General features: G+C 40.1%; 1 protein-coding gene across 1 annotated transcript; it reads right to left on the reverse strand.

The window, feature by feature from the left end:
- Positions 1-210: 210 nt before the first annotated feature.
- LOC137168381 (protein shisa-6) lies at positions 211-4,914 on the reverse strand. The gene has a single exon (XM_067570931.1). It carries the CDS (start codon positions 4,400-4,402, stop codon positions 3,872-3,874), a length of 531 nt encoding a protein of 176 aa, XP_067427032.1. The 5' UTR covers positions 4,403-4,914; the 3' UTR covers positions 211-3,871.
- Positions 4,915-22,993: the final 18,079 nt, after the last annotated feature.

Raw genomic sequence — 22,993 nt, forward strand, 5'->3', positions numbered from 1 at the left:
CTGCAGCAGGCAGCTGTTTTCAGAGAAAAAGCTCTAAAAAGCCGCTGTACACTACCTGCTCAGCACCAAACGGCAAACAGACACAGTTAGCTGTAGACTAGCTGGTGAACATAGTGGAGCATTTAGCAGCTAAAGAGCCAGATATTTCCCTCAGGAGTTGGTGGAGACCAAAAACAGAGCTAAAAGAGAGAGAATATTGGACAGAAACACGACTCCAAACTGCTAGATGTGGAAATAAGCAACTGTTTGCTAACAAGTTCAACAAGTTAATATGTCAGTGTTGAGTTCACTAGTTCTTTCTGCTGCCCTTGAGTAGCCAAGGCTTCAATCATAATCCATCTGTTGTCTATTTGTATTACCACTTATTTCATAAATATAAAAGAGCATGAAATTATTAGATCGATGTATACAACACACATGATGTGCTTTAATATTTTGTAAACAAACAGAAAATGCACAGGAACAGTCGTATTTTGTCATTTTTGAAGCCTTTAAATTAGTCTCCAATTATTTGTGCAATTACACAGACACCGTTTTCATTCATACCACATTAAGCTGTATTAGAAAAAAAAACAACAAACAAACAAAAAAAACACTCCTTTCCGACTATGAAAGACAATTAAGTCCTAAATCAAAAGGACAACAAAGCCTTTATGTCAGCAAATGAACCTCACAACATTTTTAAAAAGAGTTAGTAGCTATAGAGTTATGCTGCATGAATAGGAAATATTGCACATAGAGAAAAAGGCTCTTGGGATGACATCATTATTAATTAAGTGAAAAGAAGGAGCAGAAGTTTGTGAAGATTAGTTGGATGGACACAGATACTTGTCTGAAGCAGTCTACTAAACACTTAACACCCATACCCCACCCATAGCTATCAAATATACTTCATTACCTGGAAACACTCTCCAAGAACAGTAAAGAAAACCATATCATATGTACAAAGACAATAATTTAAGAAAAAAAAAAGGGACAATTTCTAATTGACATCATTTAATGCAGACCTGACGGAAAAAAATTAAAACAGCACATCAAGTTAAAGAAATGAATTTGTTGAACTCAAGATACATTTGGCCAACTTTCCACATCCCTACAAGGTCGTCAAGCTTTAATTTATTGTTATAAAAATTAAGATAGTCAACTAAAGAAAACATGTACAACATGACATGAGCGCAGTCCAACTAAATCAGAGATTTATGTGTAATGAGACATTGCAGTTCCAATCACAAATAACATTGTATTCAAGTTTTTATATACAGCAGACTATAACTCAAATATCTAAAGCAGATATGATAGAAACAGCAATGTTCCTGATGACAGTAAATTCAGGTTATAATCTGATTAATGTTGCCACAAAGAGATACCCATAATTTCATAATTCTGTTTTGGAAATGGACAGTGCATTGAATTTATAATTTCTCAATGGGAACTATTATGTTTCTTGTAAATCTACAGAGAGATTTTAGTATTAAGACTGTTTTTGACTCTCAAACATTTGACACACATACTGTACTGTCATGGTCTTTGGACTCTACACTGGAGGTCTTCATAAGTCCAAAATATTGGATCCGAAATAGACCTATAGAAAATCTATCTAAATGAACAAATTAATGAAAAACAAAAAGAAGAGGCTCAATCTGAACAGACTCAAGGATAATTAGACATGACGCAGCAGCAGGGGTGTGGATTTGACTCAGACTTGACAAAATCCAAACAGACTTCAAAATAGACTCGGATTTAACACCAATGACTCGTGAATTCACTTGGACTTCAGCCTTCGCACGTGGAATGACTTGGTATCCTCCTTATCTCAAGGATGAAAAATAATTTTGCACAAAGTTTGCACCGAATCAATCGTTCATGTTCAACCGATTTGCTTCAAATCACGCCAATCGCATTGCGAGAGCAGAAGGAAAGGCGTGGTTGGCAACGCGCACCAGCAGACAGACAAGTAATACACTTGTTTAGGACTTGAAAATCAATTGTCTTGACTTGGGACTTGACTTGGGATTTAAATGCCTTGACTTGGGACTTGTATCGGAACTTCATCGCCAAGTCTTGGGACTTACTGGTGACTTTGTTGCAGCAGAATGATGTTCCACTAATTAACAGACAGCAGTGATACGTGTCGTTTCTTTCTCGTCTCCATCGGCCTCAAAAAACACATTTTCTGTGATGATTAATGACGCACCATGGGATCAGAGCTGATAGAGAATCCATTAGGATCCACTAGGGTATTAGATATATCGACGGACATCCCCGAGACCTGGGGCAATGCAACGGGACCCTACCAACCCAATTAGACTGAATATAATTTTGACTCCGCAGGATTCGGCCTCAATTACTAGGAACCGAGTGAAGACCTGTACTCTCCAGTCAATCTGACTGAGCTGTTGAGAACAAGAGCACCTACTTATGAGCTCATAAACCTTAAACAAAGCAAATTCAGTTAATGCAAATAATTTATCAAATTTCCAATATGAATGATATCCAGCTATTGATTGTTTTCCTTTCAAAATGTTAGATTCCTTCAATTGAATTTATTGAGAGATTTTGAGGTATATGTACTGTATCATCTAACACTATACAGGTTTTTACTGCTGGTTCTGCTGGTAAGTCATGATCAATATATTGCACAAAAGCCGAGACATGTGACAAAAGCATGATTGTTCAATTAAGAGCATATGGGATTCCATACAATAAGGCATTGCTTTAATGAAAACATGTAGGGAAACAGTTCACAGTTTTAATTAATGCTTGATTGACTAGCGATTATGATGACGATGACGTCCTCTTTAGTGCTGATTGTTTCTGCCAACACATCGACACACAAAACTAACCACTGGACCTCCTCAGCTGGCCAATCACAAACAGAGCAGGGCGGGCGTAGGTGAGAAAGCAAGGAAATGTGTGAACAGAATTTAAGCTAATTCAAACAACCATTAGGTTTTCATTTTCACCTGCAGACTGAAGCTGCCGTTCGACAGTGGTAAAACATCGTTTCATACACAATCATTCTATGCTACAAGCACAGTTAGAAAAGAAAAAAAAAATTTCCCATATACATATTATGTCCACATGTTTTGGAGACATCTGTGGAAATAATATTAATTTGGGAACTTTGCCTTATCTAAAGTTAAAACTATTAATTGAGAATCCATGATAGATTCCAGGTGGGAGAAAAAAACTAAAATAAAAAAAACAATAATGCCAAAGGGCCAGCTTTTCTTGTTTTAATGCTGCTAATATAGCCTATTTACAATCATCTATTGTATGCAACAGAAATAGCCTCTGTTTTCACTAATAAGCTGATATGTTCTGGCCGTTTATCAAAGAAGAAGAGTAAAATAAACCAAAAAAGGGAAGTCATTAATTGTGCTTTTTAACCCACAAATCCACTTCATCGTTGAAATGGGACGAATTTTAAGAGGCACCACTTGAAGTGCTTACATCAGTCACGTTCAATGAGAATCTCTAAAGCTATAACAAGGACTGAAAATACAAATAGTAAATATAGTATATTTATATATTTATAAAGTTAATACAATTCTCTTTCAGTCCCATGTCCAGTTTAAAAAATATTTTCTTCACGCTGTCAAACATCTGACATGAAGGATCCCTCTTTGTGTCAATGCGCAAAGCCCTTATGATGCTCTAAGAGAGAAATGTCTTTGCCAGTGTTGATTCTAGTTACCCAAAATCTGGATGACACAGGAAGCTTGTGCTAAAAAGCAGGAAGAGTTTTAATGTAGGAGGTTGTTTTAACAAGAAGACAGAACACCTCTGCTGAAGAAACTTGCTGATTTTTGGAGATTTCTGTTGACGTCCGTGGTGCGTTGCAGGAATCCTTCGGCCAGCCGCTCTGCAGTTAAACAGTTACCTCGTTCTTACTGGCAGTGCGGTATGTGTGGTGGTGGCCGGGAATGTACTGTAGGTGGTCCACCGTGTGTGTTCGTCGGGAGGCAAATGCCTGCCTCTTAGACGTGGACACTTGGTGGTTGACCGTCAGCGTGTTGTAGGAGTCGTTAGAGGCACTGGGTTGAGAGTGCATCTTGGTCATCTTGTGGCGGTCCATGACAGGCGTGGTGGGCATTAGCATGTCGGCGTGAGACATCGCCCGTGCCATGGCCTTCTCCCGGAACTTGTCGCGCCGCATCGCAGGGGACAGTAAGGGATCCTGGGAGTGGAGGCGGTCCGCCGACAGTAGCTGCTCCTCTGAGAGGTGGCGGCTGCTCCCGTACGCGGCAGCTGCCATGACACCGTATGAAGACAGACCGTAGTCTCCGCGACGTGGTGTCCTGGGAGGAGACAGGACATGGTCCTGGGACATGGCCCTCTGGACGCGGTGGGGACGCTGCCGCTGCTGGTGCTGCTGGGGATCTGCATTCAGCTTCACCATGTGGGTCGGACCCCGGCCACCAAAGTCATGATGGTGATGCTTCCTTGTGTAGTATTCATCTACGTCTTTATCACCTGAGGAGTAAGAAAAACATCCATGAATACTTGAACAATATTGAAGGTATACTATGCAGGATTTTCCTAAAAAACAATGTAGCCTATAGACAAAAATAATCCCGCTCAATCATCACTTATGACCCACTAGAAGTGTGTGACTGTGTTTGTATCTACAGAGACACTGCCGTCTGCCTGTATTTTCTTATTTTCATATTATTTTGCTGTGTGCAGGATGTTTCTGGGTGTCAACCTTTGGGCAGTGGGTGTGTAGCCCCAGCCACAGCATGTCTCTCTCCTCTGCTCCACTCTGCTCTCTGCTCTCTGTGTCATGGACGTATAAAGAGCTGCAGGTCTGTGTGTCTGCTTGATCGAGGGCGGGGCTGAGCTACACACACGCAGAGCAGAGAGGCCACAGTGGACAGGATGAAGCTCTGCATTCAAACAAAATCCGGGAATGCTGCCAGACCTATAGGTGTGGCAGGTTTTTATTTGTGCTTTGGAACGTTACTGCTGAGAAACAATCAGAAAATAATGTTTTATTAATCTGATTCACCGCTTTGTTCTCGCTAGCGTGGCTCGCTCTCTTCTTTAACTCTCTAGCTCACTCGACCACTGCTGCTCTCTCTCTCTCTCTCTCTCTCTCTGCTTGGGAGGGGGGGCCAACTTTTAATGCTGTGTGTTTACAAACACCAATCAACACATCCTGCATAGTACACCTTTAAGTACAATTGTGTGTATTTAAATTAATAAATTTTTAACCCGCCTATTCTTCTATAGTTAGTGATTTCCTACATTTCCCAAAATGCCATTCAATAGATTGGACTCCAAGCAGGAAAAGCTCCAATGCATAAAGCTACTAATTCAGTCAGTAACACTGATGATTAATGATTCAGTGCACTCGGTTCTACTTTAGGATTCAGCTCTAAAGATTTGTTAATTAATTGGGTTTCTGTTATGACATTTGCAAATGTCAACCCCGAATTAGGTTAATGAGTTAAAGATAAAGTTGTCCTTAAATGTTTACATAAAGACTAAATAAGAGTGGATAACAAGCAAGAGGGATGGAAATGTTGACATATTAGTCTCCATTATGTCTATTCTACACCCTCTGGCTGGTAATAATCATTATCAACACAAGAGTTGGAGAGTCCTATTCAAACTGTTGAATCGTTTTGTTCATTTTCTTCATGAAAAACAGGACAAAACCAGACTCTCATCAGTGCAGATGTCCTTCAGTGTGGAGAGAACTCATCAGTATGCCGCAATCCTCAACAGTTCATGCGCTAGTGGTGCCTGAATGGGCGACCAGTCGTTTAATTTGTCTGCCAGAAAGCAGGTTGGTCTCTCCGCTGTGTGCACACACGCTCATAATGGTAAAGTCATTACGGCTGCATTAACCAGAGGCGGCAATCAGCTCTCTGCAGACTTTTATCTACCTGTTTTTGGCAGCTCTGGCACACAGGGGGATGCTACCATGGAAGCTCTCTGATAAAGTGTTGCGGCTAAGGGGTCGTTACCTCTGCAGTAGTTAATTATTGCAGAACACAGAGGTCAAATGGCCGTTTTAGGACCATATCATGCCTCACTGAGTTGTGGAGAAGAGGGAGGATGGGAATTGTTTGTCTGGATGCTCGTCTCATTGGGAGAGATGTCATGCCTGGATACAGAATGTCACCTTATTGTCCCTCCACGAGGGGTTTCATCTCCACTGCTCTGTGCATTCCTAATGACCGAGGCCAAACTTTGGCCTGTGGCGATGTGCTCCAGCATTTTTCCCTGAAGAGTTAGTTTAGATGTGACATTATGGCAGAAAATGTCAACCAAACTCAACCAGAGGCTATAAGTATACAGACAATCGACAAGCCGTGGCCCATAGCTCCATTAATAGGTCAAACTTGAGTATCCAGTCACTGCAAGAGATCTGTAGTGATTATACACTCAAATGCTAATGTGGCAGGAATGGATTATACCATAAATTCTCGATAAAAGCTGATATTGGAGTTATGGCTCAGTGTCAAATAATAGCTGGTATGAACAAATAAAGGTCGGGAAGAAACATTGAGGCTGGATGGAATAACTTGTACTATAACAGCTCAAATGGTAAATTCTGCATAATGTACTTTTTCACTGCACTTATCCTGTGGCGCTGTTTGTTGGCTGTCTTGCTGTGTTTCACACTTGGCTTTAGTGTGTTTTATTGTGTTGTTTGGGTGAATCCTCACTTGCACTGAAACAGCAATTATGGATTTTGCTTTATGGTGCATAATTTGATTGTTTGCGGTGATTTTAAACACTTATTTTATCCAAGGATACAACCACGGCTATGTTGTTGGCGGCGTAGCCTTTGAAACCCAATACAGCAGAGAATTCTTACTGTTGTTATGGAATCAAATATCTCTGGACTATTAAGCCATTGTAGACTTGATACTGAATTGTCTTAGAATGAATTGGAAGAAAGGTACTACTATGGATGAAGCAAAAATGTGGATGTAAGGGCAGCATTTGTTACCAATTGAAGAGGCTTAAAAACAAACTCCCCCTGCCTACTACCCTGCTCATCAACATACAGTCCCCGAGAGCAAAGACAGACGAGCTGTCAGCTAAAACCCGCTACCTGCACAAGTATCGGAGCGCCTGTGTCTTCGCTATCACTGAAACTTGGCTAGACAGTAACCTTCAGGCTTCTTAGCATTCGGGATCGTCTGAAACCCCAACATCACTGGGAAGGCTTGCGGCGGCGTCTGTCTCCTCATCAGGGACAAGTGGTGTCGGGCAGTTGTGGTGAGAGAGCACCTGTGAACGCCCAACATCGAACTGAACAGAAACTTGAGTCACTTTCACCTGATGCACCCAAGTTTATTCTTGGGGATTTTAATAGCTGTTCCGTTAAAAAGTGCCTGCGCACATACTATCAGTATGTCGACTGCCCCACCAGGAATAATAAGACATGTTTTATGGAACTGTCAACGACGTCTACACTGCATCCCTGCTCCAACCACATGTGGTCTATCTCTGCCCTGTCTATGAGAGGCTACTAGAGAGTGGGAAGGCTCAAAAAAGGGCTGTTAAAGTGTGGAACAATAACAGCAAAATGGCTCTGAAGGGATGTTTCGACTGCACATTAAGGGAGGTCTTCAATAGCTGTGATACTAGTGATCAGGTTATAGCACTGTTTGATTACACCAATTTCTATGTACATTCTGTGATACTTACGAAGACCTTTAAAGTTTATCCTAATGATAACCTTGGGTGTCTAACAAATTAAAGAAACTTGCAATTCAGAAGAAAAAAGCTTAAAGAAATCAGGATGAAACAGCTAGAAGGGACACATAGAGGCAAAAAGACAAATACAGCTGGACAAGCACAGCTACACACAAAAGATAAAGGCCTCTCTGGCATCTAGCAGTCCCAGAGAGGCATGGCAAGGAATTAAAACCATGACTAATGTTCCACACAAGGGCACGGGAAAACCTACCCTTGTCTTGCATGGTAATGAGGGACTGGAGATGGCAAACCAGCTCAACACCCTTTTTTGTCACTTTGAGAATAGCAACAGTGATAAGGCCAACTTTACTGTCAAGGAATCAGAAGTTCTTCACCTTTTTTAGAGGCTGTAATCCATGAAAAAGCCCAAGCCCTGACAATATTTATGGAAATGTTTTAAAGCATTGTGCGGAACAGCTAGCACCAGTGCTTACTGACATTTTTAGGTCTTCTCTTAATCTTCACAAAGTCCCTACCCTGTGGAAAACATCTACAATTGTACCTGTGCCAAAAATTCTCAGACCCATAGGACCCAACAACTTTCGTCCAACAGCATTATTTTGAGCATCTGGTGAAGATGTACATTGTATCACAAACACAATACCTCACGGACTCCTTACAATTTTCTTATCGTTGGCCAGTTCTTGACTACTTCCTACATCGGTGTGAGAAGTCAAACCTTCTCTTAAACACCTCTCAAACAAAGGAAATGTCCATTGGTCCATTTAGAGTGCTGCAATCCTCCAACCCTACTTTTATCAACGTGGAGCCAATACAATCTGTTTCAAGTACCTTGGCACTGTGCTCAACCATGAGCTTAAATGGGACCTGTTGACTGACCTCATAAGCACTAAGACACAGACATTGATATCTTTTCATGTCTACAACAAAATGCTCCAAATGTTTTACTGTGCTTTTATTAAAAGTGTTTAACCTTCTGCATTATCTGCTGGTTTGGCAAAGCTACTGAGGCACAGAAAAAGACTGTCAGAAAAACTGTGACAACGCCCAGTAAACTGTTTGGGGATTATGTTACAAAGTGTGGAACTCATCTACAGAGACAGACTGATGAAGAAGGCAAACAACATTGTGGGTGACCAGAGGCTCCTCATTTGAATTGTTGCCGTCTGGGTGACGATATTTCCCCCCTCTGTCCACTAAAAATAGATCCAAGTTTTCATTTGTTCTGTAAGCCATTACGTTTTTAGACAGGTAATGCATTAGCACCTTATCCCCCATGCGTTGACTTCTTGGTCACAAAGGATGTCCAGCTGGTCTGGCCTGTCCTAAAGTATGAGTATGTCTATTGGTGACTTTTGTGTTGCAGTGATGAAATGCCTTGTGATTGTGCCGCAAACCAATTTCCCCACAGGGACAAACAAAGCATCTTTCATCTATCAATACAACAACAGAGTCATGTCATACTCACCACTCTGCTGCTCTGAGTTTCTCTTCTGACAAAAGTACTGTTTTCATTCACCAATCGATTCAAATTGCTTCTACTTTGACGTTTTTCTGAGCTCAGTTCAGTTACCGTCAATGAAACTCAACACTAGCTGATGTTTCAAATTAAAATCCTACCAGAAACAGGACGTAATATACGCTTTGAGCTACTGGAAGTCTTATAATTTGAAATATCAATGCAGGAAGTGTCGAGTTTCATTGACAGTAACTTAAGCATGCTTTAAAAACTGTAAAATGGGAGTCTAAAGCTGCAGTCAGACCCAGAATGACCTGCCAAAAACTAACTTGGATGATGTTGCTAAGCAGAGGAAGGACAGGTAATGGCATGGGTAGAGTTGTAAACATAAAGCGCAGAAGTTAGCATGGCATTAGCATGAGAGATAAATCGCCTCCCATCTCTCAGACCAGCTGGAAAGTGGAGAGCCTCACAATATATGCACAAAGCATATAGAGGCGGGTCAGTTCGAGACCGGAAGTGAATGTGTCTCGCCTCGTTCCACATAGACATGAATGGGACCTAAATGTCAGTCTGATTGCACCGAAACAGTATTTCGCAGCAGAGCAGTGACATGATTCTGTTGTTGTACTGATGGAATTATTGCTGTGGAAACGGAGATTATACAGCATTTATCACGACAACAGGTAAACAAGGAGGAGGTGTTGAGTTTGCATTAACAAGAAACAGCCACAACAGAGAAAAACAGGGAGGCTTCTTACTAAAATACGATAAAATATACTTAAAAGTGGGGAAATTTGAAATAAAGGCACGTCTCTAATATAAGCCTGTTTTTCTCTACAGACGAGGTATTTAAAGGGCTCGAACACTCTCTGAGAATTTATGGTAATAATAATTTCAATAGAAGCTTTCTGGGCTCAGTAATTACATCACGTCCTCTTCCTCTTGAACTTCCTTTCGTTGCCGTTTGATTTAAGGTCCGCTTTTTTTTATGAGTGTACACTATTTCGACTTTAAGTGACGGAAATGATTTAAGACAGGCGATGCATATTGCTCGATCTAAAACTCCGCTGTGCTGATAAAATGCGGCACTTAACAATTAACATGATTGCGAGAGGCTGGAGGGGTCCCAAACGTGAAGCGGAGCTACAAACGTAAGGAAATTGCTAACAACGGCTAATTAAACCCCAGCTCCCACTCTGCTAGATTAGATTCAATATAGCCAGTATATTTATGTGTCAGCTATTGATCACTGCAGGCAGCACAGAGCAGAGAAGACTGTAATCATATAATGCACTAACACTTGTGAAACTGGTGGAACATCAATTATAAAGTGATCTTTAGAGAGAGATTGGGAGCAGATTCAGTGAAATGTAAGGTAGAGATGCAGCAATTTCATTTACTTTTTTTCTTTTTTTGGAAGATTAAGGTGCCTTGTTTGTCCTGAAATGTGTTTTAATCCCTTTTAGGGTAATTAAGGTGAAAGACAACAGAGCTAAAGAAGATTTGTTTTCACTCTTTTTGCACAGCCTCCTTCGAGGAGCTGAGCAGGTATTTTGGCGTCCTCAATCACTGCCTCGTTGATATCACTGAAGGACATGCGGAATGGAAGAGGAGCCACACACACACACACACACACCATCATTTAAAATTGCAAATAAACCATACTAATTGAATTTAGTCATAATCATCTCTCCAGATGGTTTAATTAAAATAGCAACTAATTATATTACTTTTAGGCTTGTTTCCAAAGACCTCACTCATGCTTGAACCAATTTTTTTTTTTTTTTTTACAAGTGGAAGGGCTTTCTTCAAGGGAGGACTTTGCTTGCTTGTTGAACAAATTCTGTTGGGCTCCTGTCTCAAAACTGAAAAGCTTTCTTTGTAGTTCAGCGTGATTCATCTCTGTGATTTTTTTCTGTGTACAAGGCTCCAGTGAGATAAGAGCAAAGCCCTGAGTTGATAAGGGAGAAGAAGAGGCAAAAAGAAGAATGTCGAATGCGCTGAAAGGAGATTGCGCCGACGCATGTTTTTCTATCGCACATCCACACAGTGAAAAAAGGGAACCAATGACACATTTATATGGCTTTCGCTCAGTGATAACTTCTCCTAAGGTTGCATTCACGTGTGTTCAGTACAACTGCATTGAATTTTGTCCCTGTCAATAATACTTGTAGAAATAGAAGTCTGGATATGTGTAAAGGGTGCTGCAATGTTTTCACTGAAAAATCAGCTTCTGAAGGCTTAAAAAAAGAAAAACATCTTTACCGTCACCGAATGTGGTAAATGTGATAACTCGCCACACAATACGAGCATACAGCATGTTTCCACTGTAGTGCTTAAATCACTCGACTGACAAATAGGCAACATGATGGAACGCTTAGTAGCACATATTCAGCATCTGTTTACTTGAAAATGCAAAAGCAAAGTCTGAGGAAGAAGAAAAAAATGTGCCGTTTGATTAGTTCACTGATCTAAAGGAATTTTCACGCTCAGACGAGAGCAGTCCAGCTGCAAACAAAACTCTCTCCGCTCTACGGTGATCTCATCGCTCCAAAGTAATCGTCTGAAAGGAGTTCATCTCAAAAAACTGACGCATAAAAAATTGATGGATTTCAGGATCTAAAGTGGGAGAGTAGTCGACTGAACATGTTGGATTTTGTAAAAATATTTTTGTTCCTGGTACCTTGAAGGTTTTATTTGAACCATGTTTGCAAAATCCTCTAGAGCTCTACATCAGTTTGAGAATGAGAAGAGATATAAATACATCCAGAATTCACACCCTTGGTATTATCTTAACAGAACATTCAGATTTAAAAAAAAAAAAAAAAAGTTTCCTTCAATATTTGTTAAATGTTTTCACTCCTTCTGCAACAAGGTTTCAACAGACTAAAGCTATTACTGATCATCTTTCACATACTTCAGTTATCATTTTATCAATTAAAACTTTCTACAGAAATCATGCCCATTATGTGTAAAAGTTAGATAACATTTCTCTTTGAAAATAGCTGGAATTGAATTAAAAGGCTCTTGGAATAAGGCTGAATGATAAATTAACTTTCCATACTTGTGTTGATAATAACCTTGTAAAGAAACTTATCTTTAAAGTTCATTATCTTTAAAGAAATAGTTCAACATTTTGAGGAAATATGCTTATTTGCCTTCGTATTTGCCAAACTATGGTTTCGCAGGGTTTTATGTGTTGGACAAGTTCTTGGGCTGACGCAGTGACTTTCTGGAGTCTTTGTTGGTTGCCTGGCAACCTCACAGTGTCGACTAAGACACCAGGAAGTCCAGGAAGACTCCTGCTAACCCCTACCCCCCTGTAAAACCAGAAATTGTCATTTTTAACAAGATATAACGTGTTTATTAGTGAGCTTTAGAGGTGCTGGCAGGCTGATTTTGTTACCTTTGGACAGAGCCAGGCTAGCTGTCTCCCTGTTTTCAGTCTTTATGCTAAGCTAAGCTTCATAGTTACCCAGTAGTGAAAAAAGTACTCAGATCTTTTACTAAGTAAAAGTAGCAATACCGCAATGAAAAAATACTCAATTACAAGTAAAATTCCTGCATAAAAGATCTCACTTTAGCAAAAGTACATAAGTATTGTCAACAAAATGTACTGAAAGTATCAAAAGTAAAAGCACTCATTATGCAAAATGGCCGAATTTAGAGTGTTGTATCATGCATGTGAATATATTATTTGAGTATTAAAACTGATTAATTGTGCACATGTTAATGTTGTCAAGGTAGAGCTCATTTAACACCTTATACTGCTGAATAGTCTTAACTATGACAATGCATATTTTATGAACTGATCATATGTTTTACATATCAAATATTGATCTGAAAAGCAGCCTAATTAGTAACTATAGCTGTCAAATAAATGTAGTGGAGTAAAAAGTACAATATTTCCCTCTGAAATGTAGTGGAGTGGAAGTATAAAGTAGAACAAAATGGAAATACAAAAGTACAAGTACCTTGAAATTGTACAGTACAGTACTTGAGTAAATGTACTTAGTTACAGTCTACCACTGTATTTACCATACAGATATGAGACTGGTATCTTCTCCAACTCTCAGCAAGAAAGTGAATAATTGTATGACTGAATTTTTGCATCCTGGCTTTGGAAACACATGTTAACTACTCAATACTACCATTTTGGCCAAGTCTGCTATTCAGGCATGTATCTCAAGGGTTAAATAAATAAATACATAAAAAACTTGGATGGGTAAACACACAAAACATGCATGTGTTCAGAGGAATACAATGCATGCAACGGTCATCAGCTAGAACGTCATCATTGCACTGCAAATGTCACAGCAAAGATAATGGACTATAACACTGCTGAGACATTAAAGCTCCATCTCGTTGGCGTATAGATGCCATTCAGCTGAACAAAATGGCTCTTAAATATGTCATTACGAGACATTAGCAACATACATGGGCCGCAGATGGAGCCAAATTACATGCCAATTAGATGTCAGTCGACGGGCCGATAGATGAGTCGATGGGAATGAGTACGGAGGCTCATGCATTTTAAGAAGTTTATTTCTCCCCCCTGAAAAGGTGAAAAAGTGAGGGTTATCTGCGTGATGAGCCACCAAACATCTGGAGATACTTATGATGCATGGCTCTGTAATGGACATTCAGATGCTTCATCAGGCCAGACGCGGCGAATGTGGCGACCCTTTAAACGCACTGAGGCATGAGGGTGACGTCATTCCCTGTCTTTTTTAGTGCATCAGGCAAAACACGGCGACGAAGGACGAATGAAGGACCACCTACTTAATCTGTGGAGAGAGGAGGAGTATTTACTTAAGTCAGACTTGAGGGCCAGCTCGTAGGAGGGCGGCAGATGGCTGAGGTTCTGGAAGGATCTGGAGAGCGACAGGTCGTAGGGCTCCGTCGCTGAGGTCAGGATGTTGTTCATCCGCTGGGGTCTCTCTACAGGGGACAGGGGAGGAATCCATGCAGTGTAGTCAGTACAGTCGAAAAAAGAATGGATTTATACACTGGGAGTCTTTACTGGAGGAAAGAGAGGGAGGCAGATAGAGAGGGAGAGGACTGGGAAGTGTGGGGTGAGAAAGACTGAGCAGGACTGCAGAGGTTTTAGGTGACGATTAACATTCTGGTGGACATATGTCAGGTTTAAGGTAATAAAGGCTAAAGAGTCTTGGTTGCGTTTCTAGATGTGCGTCACAGTTTGGTCATCACATGTAGTGGCAACTGGTTGTCTTTGGTCCATTTGCTCCAGAATGAATACAGGTTTAGGGTTAGGGTTATCATTTGGGTCTACGTAATTTGATTAATTGAAAATTTGTCCGAAATTTGAATCACTGAAGTACAACATCAACTATGACAGGTCCTCCATCTAGTGGCCTGGTCGTGAAGATGGACTCTGTGTCAAAATCTAGTTTCAAGACCTCAATTGTTTAAGTTTATACGTGTTTTATTAAATTGCACACACAAGGTATTAATGCATCATAAGAGTACTGTAAGGCTACATTTTCATTATCAAAAGGTTTGACAATTATTTTCTTCAACAATTGATTTTTCAGTGTATATAATGTGAGAAAATAGTGAAAAATGCCAATTATTATTCTCAGAAGCCCAAGTTAACACATTCAAATGACAAATTTTGTCTGACCAGCACTCAAAAACCCAAAAATGTTGAGTTTACTATCATGGAAAACTGGGAAAACTAGCAATTTTCACATTTGAGAAGTTGGTACCAGTGAATTCTGGATATTTTTGCTTAAAACATTACTTAACAAATGTCTCAAAATTGTTGCCAATTAGTTTTATGTCAACAATGAATTGATCCTAGAGTATTACTGTGTATAGTGGGGGTCAATAGGGGCTCAACAACAAACCTTTTTGTTGCTTCAAACCAAATGAAGTGAATTTTGCTTCACTTTATTTGAGTCTCCTTAGAGTTTGTTTTTACAGCCACTGTGTTGGGAGTTACTTCATATGTGTAAGTCTTGGACTGATTTAAAACTTAAAAATAACTCAAAGAAGCCTGGATGTTTATTTGGGTCCATTTACATCCTACTGTTGAGTTTGTAAGCAACTCTAAAGCTCACATTGCTGAAACATGTGTCACCGTTTGCACACAAGCAAGCAAGGGTGCTGTTTGGATTCATTCATGTAGCTGTTTTATTTTATACTTGTATGGATTTTGGGTTCAATGTTGCACAGTTCAGTTCTGCTATTTCAAAGCTGCCACTCACTACCCAGCCTGTATGAAGATTGGGGAGGTTTGCACGTCCTCTGCAAGCATCTGCTACCTAATTACAGATAACACCCTTTTACGTGCATCTCCACAGAAGTATTATTCTGGCATCAGTCTGAACACACTTTGAAGGACAACAGTTGTTGTGTGTATGGACAACCACCAGGAGGCATCTGTGAGGCATCTGCAAATAAGGTGGCACCATATCAACAACACTGGGATGTCAGTGCTTTTTTGGGTACTTTTCACAATGAATGTTTAAGAGACGTTTGCATGCCTGAACGAACTGACAAATGATGCCAGAATTTATTTAATCCAATACTGAATTTCCACCCTACCAATTAAGAACTGGTTGTAGACAGCATTTTCGCAAACTATTTCAAGATTATTGAATGATTACTGAATGTTGACAGGTTTTAGCATCATTAAGATTAATAATCAGTGCTTGTATGTCTTCACACTTTCTGAGCAAGCTGGGATCTGCATCTGTTAAATGTCGTCTAAGCTGCTCAGCTGACATTTAGTTCACTGTGGAATGCCTTTAACCATTCGGGTTTGGGGTATCAGTGATATGTGTGGCACCATTATTGGTCCCTGCACTGTGTCGCGCTCCTGTGGCTTCAGTATTTGGGACGCCCAGTCATGGGTCAGGGGGCGCAGCAGGAGGGGGAGTGCTAGGATACGGGCAGGGACTCTGGTGGTGGATTTAAAAATAGGACTGGGCGACTACTGCAGCGAAGAGGACAGGGACACACATAACACCAAGGAACATACGATGTAGAAGGGAGAGACAGTCACTAAGTTGAAAAAAGCGTGTGTGTCTGTGGGTTTGTGGGGAAGAAAGAGGGGGGAGAATAATGTGTAAAGAAAAAGATTTCGAGATTAGACTAAAGGTCATGGATTGTAATGCAGCGGCGTGAAGTTTTGTGACTGCAAAAGATACACAAGCGCTTAAGGGAACAAAAAAAGAAAGAAAGAAAAAGGAGAATAAAAATGACCCCCAGTGTGCAGGTAAATTTAGATCTCTACATGATATATATATATATATATGGAAGAAAATATGAAAAGGCAAGAAAAAATACACATAAACACCATGTGCATGTGTATTACTTACCGTATCTCATTTGTCTGTGGGCTAACAAATCCAAGTGAGAAAAAAAGGATCAATGACAATCAATGTGCACAGTTATGTTTCAACCAAACCAGAGGCTGCCCCTCGTTCAAAGCCAACATTGCAAGAATGCTGCCATGGGTTAACACATAGTCCAAAACCAGCAACTCTTGAATTATGCATAGCAGCTACCGTTCTCGTCAGAAGCTAAATAGACTTCAAAAGCGCTGTTTAAAGGGTTTTATTTGGTGCTGAAAATAGGCTACTTTTGGAACCCATTTGCCAGTGAAAAGGCCGCATTGTTTAAGAGGCAGCAGGTGGACCACAGCGCTCCATTAACGGTGAAAAAGTTTGCATAATGACTCAGTCTCTTAGCTTCAACCTGAAAACACTGACAACAAAGCATCGATCTTTGTAATTTTGAAGAATATCATAGAGGGTTTTTCTTTTTCATAGAAGAAGAATTAAGGCAGATTGCCTCTTTGATTACACAGTGTTTCATTTCATTGCCGTTTAGATGCAGGACCATTCAGTAATTCCACGCTAAAAGCTGGCTCTCCTTTCACAGAAAATCACATTTGGAGAAATAGATGGGATGCAATAACAGTAATTGGATTTTCAATAACTTCAGCAACTTGCACAGATGATCCTTTGATTACAATACACTTTTTGCTTTTCATTTTTCTCCGAGCACTTCTTTATCAGTTCCTCAGATTTTAATTTCCCAGTGAAAGTCATACTTTGTCCTTGCAATTTGAAATAGTTTATCACAAGAACTGTTTGGCGAACTTTCATTTAGAGACAGACAGTGCTGCATATTATTTTTGGAAGTCGAATCAGATTCATATCTATCATTAAATCTTGCTTAAAATTAGATAAGCCTGCACAGAACTTTATTTTAGCACTGGAAGACACGACATGATGTTAAATAATCGGTTACTTTGCTGGCATGATTCTCAAAACATTCACATTTTATTTTGTAGGCTTACAGAGCAAAGTTATTCTTACCCAGTTTAGGTGTGAGTGCAGTCAGATCCAGGTGGCTGTGCTGGTAGTCATGGTGGTGGTTTCCTATTGTAAAAAGAACAAAAATGTTAACACTGAATTTCAACACGGTGAAAAGAACCGACAGAAAGAAAATCAGATTTAACAGGTGTTAATGTGTTTTGCCACAAGGTTCGCCCAAATCATAAAAAATAATTTCCCTCAAAAAAGTGAAGAAAACTGAACACATCACACTGATTCTCAGGTTTCTGTGTTGGCATCCAAATGTATTATAGAAGAAGACAACTGGTCAATACATCTCCCAGTGGTTTACGACCAAAACACCAAACATTTCGGTCCGTCTTTTACCACATGAACCCTCCTGGCCTCTGAGGTCATCTGCTAACTGTCCTCAGAGTCCAAACTAAACATGGAGAAGCAACATTTAGAGTCAAAAAACACACTTAAAGAAGAAAGAAGATCTTGATTTTGACATTTAATATTCTCCACTACGTATCTTGAGCATTACATCCTGAACTACCTTCTATTTATTTCTTCTTTTTCTTTTAAAGGGGACGTATCCTGCACATTTCCAGGTCTATATTTTTTATTCTGGGGCTCTACTGGCATATCTTTGCATGATTTACAAAAAACCTCCTTATCTATCTCATACTGGCCCTTTATGTAGCTCCTCAGTCCAGCCTCTGTCTGGACTTTGACTATATTTAACATGAAACAAACAGAAAATCACAAAAAGCATATGTCCCCTTTAAGATTTAAGCTTTTAAATTAGTGATTGAAGTGTCTTCTGCAGTACTTTTCTATTTAATGTTTAGTCATGCTTGTGACGTGGGTGTAGGGATGGCATCTGCATTATCACTGTGAGCATTTTAGCATTTAGCTAGTCACAGAGTCGCTGCCGCGGCTGTAGACTCTTCTTTAATACATTATGTAAACACTTTATGTGCATGCGGTGTCCTATATAAATAATCTTGCCTTGCCTTGATAATCCTCTCACACCTTGTGGATGTGAACTGACTCCTTTTAACTGTGAGTTTAGCACAACAAGCTCAGCTGTAATACTGTCTGGCAAATGTTATCCTCCTGTTGGACAGAGTATCAGTCAGCTTTTCCATCCGGTCCAGTCAGTCTTTGCTGTTTCTCCAGATATGAGAGCTTTGATTTGTGCGGACTGTCTAAAGTGAGCAGTAAACTGTCACTGCTCAGTTATGAGACTGCATGCGTTTCCTCCATTGACAGAATCCTCAGTGCGCCACGGCTTTGCCAAAATGATTGATTGTAGCCTCTTTATACGGGAACATGGAAGCAGCTACACCTCATGGTGATCCATCTTTGCTGTAAGTGAGTCATTTGATGTTGCACTAATACTGTGTGTTATTTGAGGGAGTAAAAGAACAAAGCAACATAATCTAAGACCTCCATCACTGAGCAGCAGTGGGAGAGTGCCTTTATTCAATTATGCCGGGTCTTTCTGAAAAGCAGAGCATACAAAGAATGGATATGTGATTGTTATACCTTATTTGCATTTAAATATGTTCATCTATCATCCTGTAAAAGTGCTAAAGACCATAAAAACAGAGCATTGATACCTTTTTAAAAGACGTATAGGAGCTCTTTAGGAAGCTTTGATTTGACAACGGGGGGGTGGGGTGGGGAGGGGGGCTGTGTTCTGCTTTTGTTAAAGATCAGTGTCTGTATTTCAATGATGTGGCTTTCCCAGCGGGTGGATTTGACATTTCTGACAAATGTTATTTGACTTTTGCTAAGATCCGAGCCTGTGTGAAGATTAATCTCACAGACTTAATGTCCTGTTGTTGGAATTCCTTTTTAATCTCAACTGAAACTGATATTCAGTTCAGGATGAGGGAAAAGCATGAACACTCGTCCAGTTAAATGGTCTTAAGTAGCTGTGTACCATAATTATAAAATGAGACTTTGGTCCTCAGTGCAGCTCTGCTCTGCTTTCCAATAGGTTTGATCAAATGACCAATTATAGCAACAACTGAAAGCTCAGCTAAATTACTATGAACTAGAAAAGAAAAACCGGTTTGCACCAAATAAATAACAACCTTTTTCTATCTGTGTAATTGCAAACGCTGCTTTTTTTTCCCCACATTAGAGAAACCAACTGCCACATTAATTTCACTCATAAAAATCTATCACAAGCGTTTAACCAAGGTTCAAAAGTTTATCACCCCACGAAGATTGTTTTCTTTGTTAAGGGCTTACATGTGTGTGATCCAATTATCCAATTAAATGTGAGATATTTGAATGTTATTGTTAGTATTGTGCAGTCCTTGGTCATAAAACAGCTCTGAAAACACTAAACTGAGCAAATGTTGTAAAAAAAAAAGAAAAATCTTATTTGTTCATGAGGAGGGTGAATTTCAAAGAAAAGACTCAATGATGTAGGCAGGCATGAATCAGCCCCAGGACAGTGAACAATAACACCAAAGCCTTTAGCGGGAACACATTTCACAACAAATCTGTTTTTTCCCCTTGCGTGTGGAGTGTTTACTCCTTTAGTTCTCTTTGGTCAGTGGAGAACAATGTCATTTAAAGTCAAGTAGAAACCAAAAAAATAATAAATGCACAAAAATGCCCAAAAATACAAATCTGTCCTCAACAGGACCCCAAAACAAGCTCAGATTTATGGATGTGAGAAGAATAATGATGAAAAACAAACTGAAGGCAATCCGATATGTTTCCATTTGTGCTTATAAATACCAAAAAAAAAAAAAAAAAGGGAAAATTACGCCAACTGACAGAGACAACATCATCATGGTAAGTCAGAGGTACAGGAAGCAGATTTGTTTTGACATATTCTTCCACCAAAACCTCAAACAGAGCAGGATGACAGAAATCTCTTCCGTAACTGCAGTTTAGGGCACTGCTGTTGCAACAAACTGAACTCGGTTGCAACATCCGTGTGTTCATGAAATCTTTCCATTGTTTGTCACTCTTCATTTGCACCTGCTACAAGCCTTGACATGTGTCGAAACTTTGTCGTGTAGACAATAAGTTTAAACTGTTGAGATACTGAAAAAGTCATAACATGAAGACAATGTAGGAACATAACATACTAAATATATAAGTATAAAGATGCAATAACATCACAGCTTAATGTGATGGTGTCTTTCTGAAAACCATGAGCATTAACTGGAACTTGGCTGCAGTGTTTGGGATTAGTGAGGTCCAACACTGATGTTGGGCGATAAGGCCAGGCTCCCAGTTGGTGTTTCAGCTCATTGCAAAGGTGTTGGATGGAGTTGAGGTCGGGACTCTGTGAAAGCAAGTCAAGTTCTTCCAAACCAAACTTGGAAAACCTTTTTTTTTTATTTTTTAATGAACCTGGCTTTGTACACAGGAGCATTGTCATGTTGAAACAGGAAAGAGACAAACACAAATTTGACACAAAGTTGGAGGCATGTTATTATCTAAATAAGCACTGTATGTGGCAGCATTAAGTTTTCACTTAACTGAAACTAAGGAGTATATATAAGCCAAACCATGAAAAACAACAATCTCTCAGAATGCATAACCAAACAATAAGAGGATAATAATGTTTCCATAATAACAAATATAATACATTTAAAAGGTAAAAACATATTATGTACATGTAAATGTGCATACATAAATTGGCTGCTGCAATCAACAGCCAAACTTACAGATAATAATTAGACGTTGTGTATAATTTCATCTGTGGTTTAAAGATGCAGCACTGACCCCTTAAAGCATAAAGCTGGCAGCACATTTGTTGGGGACTATTTTCAGCAGTGGATTAATCCAAATTCGGTGCTCCAGTGACTATTTCTGGCAGCAGGATAGTACATGTAGGATTGACTTACAATAAACTACGTTGTATGTATTCATGGTAATGAAGGAGCGTGTCACCCAGTGCGACGGTGTGGCTCACTGATGTGTTCCTAATAGTCCTGAATAACTATAGAGCTTCTATGGAAGAAAATTATAGAATATCACCAGACTTATCCTTTAAAAACACAGTTTCTCAGTCTGCAGGTAAACTTGATGACCAAATACTAATACAAATACTACCTAAAGAATTAAAGTGAGAGTTTTTTGCCATTAAGTAACTGATTACAATACTGAGAAAAATGTTCATACCATTGTTCATCATTGTACTGAATGTAAAAGGATAAATCTGCAGCTTAATTCCCTGATTTGCTCTGTCAGTAGCTGATGTTAAAGATTTCAGCTGTTTCTACTGCAATCATACCAGTACTGACCGAGAAAGTGGAGCAAATGTAATTTCTCCCTCTTCCTCTACAGTCAACACATCCATCTACCAAAACGACAGAATAGGTCTATTCCCAAAACTACATATATGAGTGTTTTCAACGTCCTCTATAGGACGGACGGAGACCAGACCACTTTGGTCGATTGTACCTGCTCTCCTGAACGTCCCATAGGAGCGTAATATGCCACTTTCCTAAACTGTTACAAATCACTGTTAAAAAATAATGATGTTTTATGGTGTGACAATGCTGTGTTAAGTTGTCTGGTTAGGTTTAGGCACAAAAACCTCTTGGTTAGGGTTAGGGAAAGATGATCACTCAAAACGTAGGGGTGGAAAGGGTTAGGGTTAGGGTTGGAAAGGGTTAGGGTTGGAAAGGGTTAGGGTTACGGTTGGAAAGGGTCAGGGTTGGAAAGGATCAGGGTTGGAAAGGGTAAGGGTTAGGGTTAGGGTTGGAAAGGGTCAGGGTTGGAAAGGGTTAGGGTTAGGGTTGGAAAGGGTTAGGGTTGGAAAGGGTTAGGGTCAGGGTTAGGGTTGGAAAGGGTCAGGGTTGGAAAGGGTTAGGGTTGGAAAGGGTTAGGGTCAGAGTTAGGGTTCGAAAGGGTCAGGGTTGGAAAGGGTTAGGGTTGGAAAGGGTTAGGGTCAGAGTTAGGGTTGGAAAGGGTCAGGGTTGGAAAGGGTCAGGGTTGGAAAGGGTTAGGGTTAGTTGGAAATAGGAAGCGAACAGTGGTCTCCTGCAGCAAAGTCCACTTTTTGCCATCCAACTATCTAGCCATCCACCCAAGCTAATAAGGCAAAATCATAATTACTGGGTCACCATTACTAAGGCTGCTAGATGTCATAAATGTAACTATAGGTAGTTTTTGTCGGCCTGAATTTTAGAGCCATACTGTCGTTTTTTCTTGTGAGTTGGTTTTATCGTTCGCACTGAGGCGCTGACATCTTGAATCCGCCTGACAAAGAGCCCAGCAGTATGTGAAGTACGGTGGAGAGAACATACCTGCTAAGTGTTAATACATAATGCAGCAGCTCTCAGTGACAGTGAAGTGTGTCACATGGATTGGCTGTAGTAATGCAGGCGGCTCTGTCACAAATGAGTTGAATGCTTCCAGGTTCCGGCGGGTGGACAGAGGGGGATCCCACTGTGACCCAGATCCATTTTAAACGCCTCGCTCTGGGGGAACTGATGGACAGACGCTGGCTACGGAGAGAGCCCATGCTATGTCATTATACTGGCAGAGTGTG

Source organism: Thunnus thynnus, chromosome 17, assembly GCF_963924715.1.
Source record: "Thunnus thynnus chromosome 17, fThuThy2.1, whole genome shotgun sequence".
NCBI lineage: Eukaryota > Metazoa > Chordata > Actinopteri > Scombriformes > Scombridae > Thunnus > Thunnus thynnus.

Coding starts and splice junctions, on each gene's coding strand:
- LOC137168381 (XM_067570931.1), bottom strand. CDS start 4,402: ATGGTGAAGCTGAATGCAGATCCCCAGCAGCACCAGCAGCGGCAGCGT.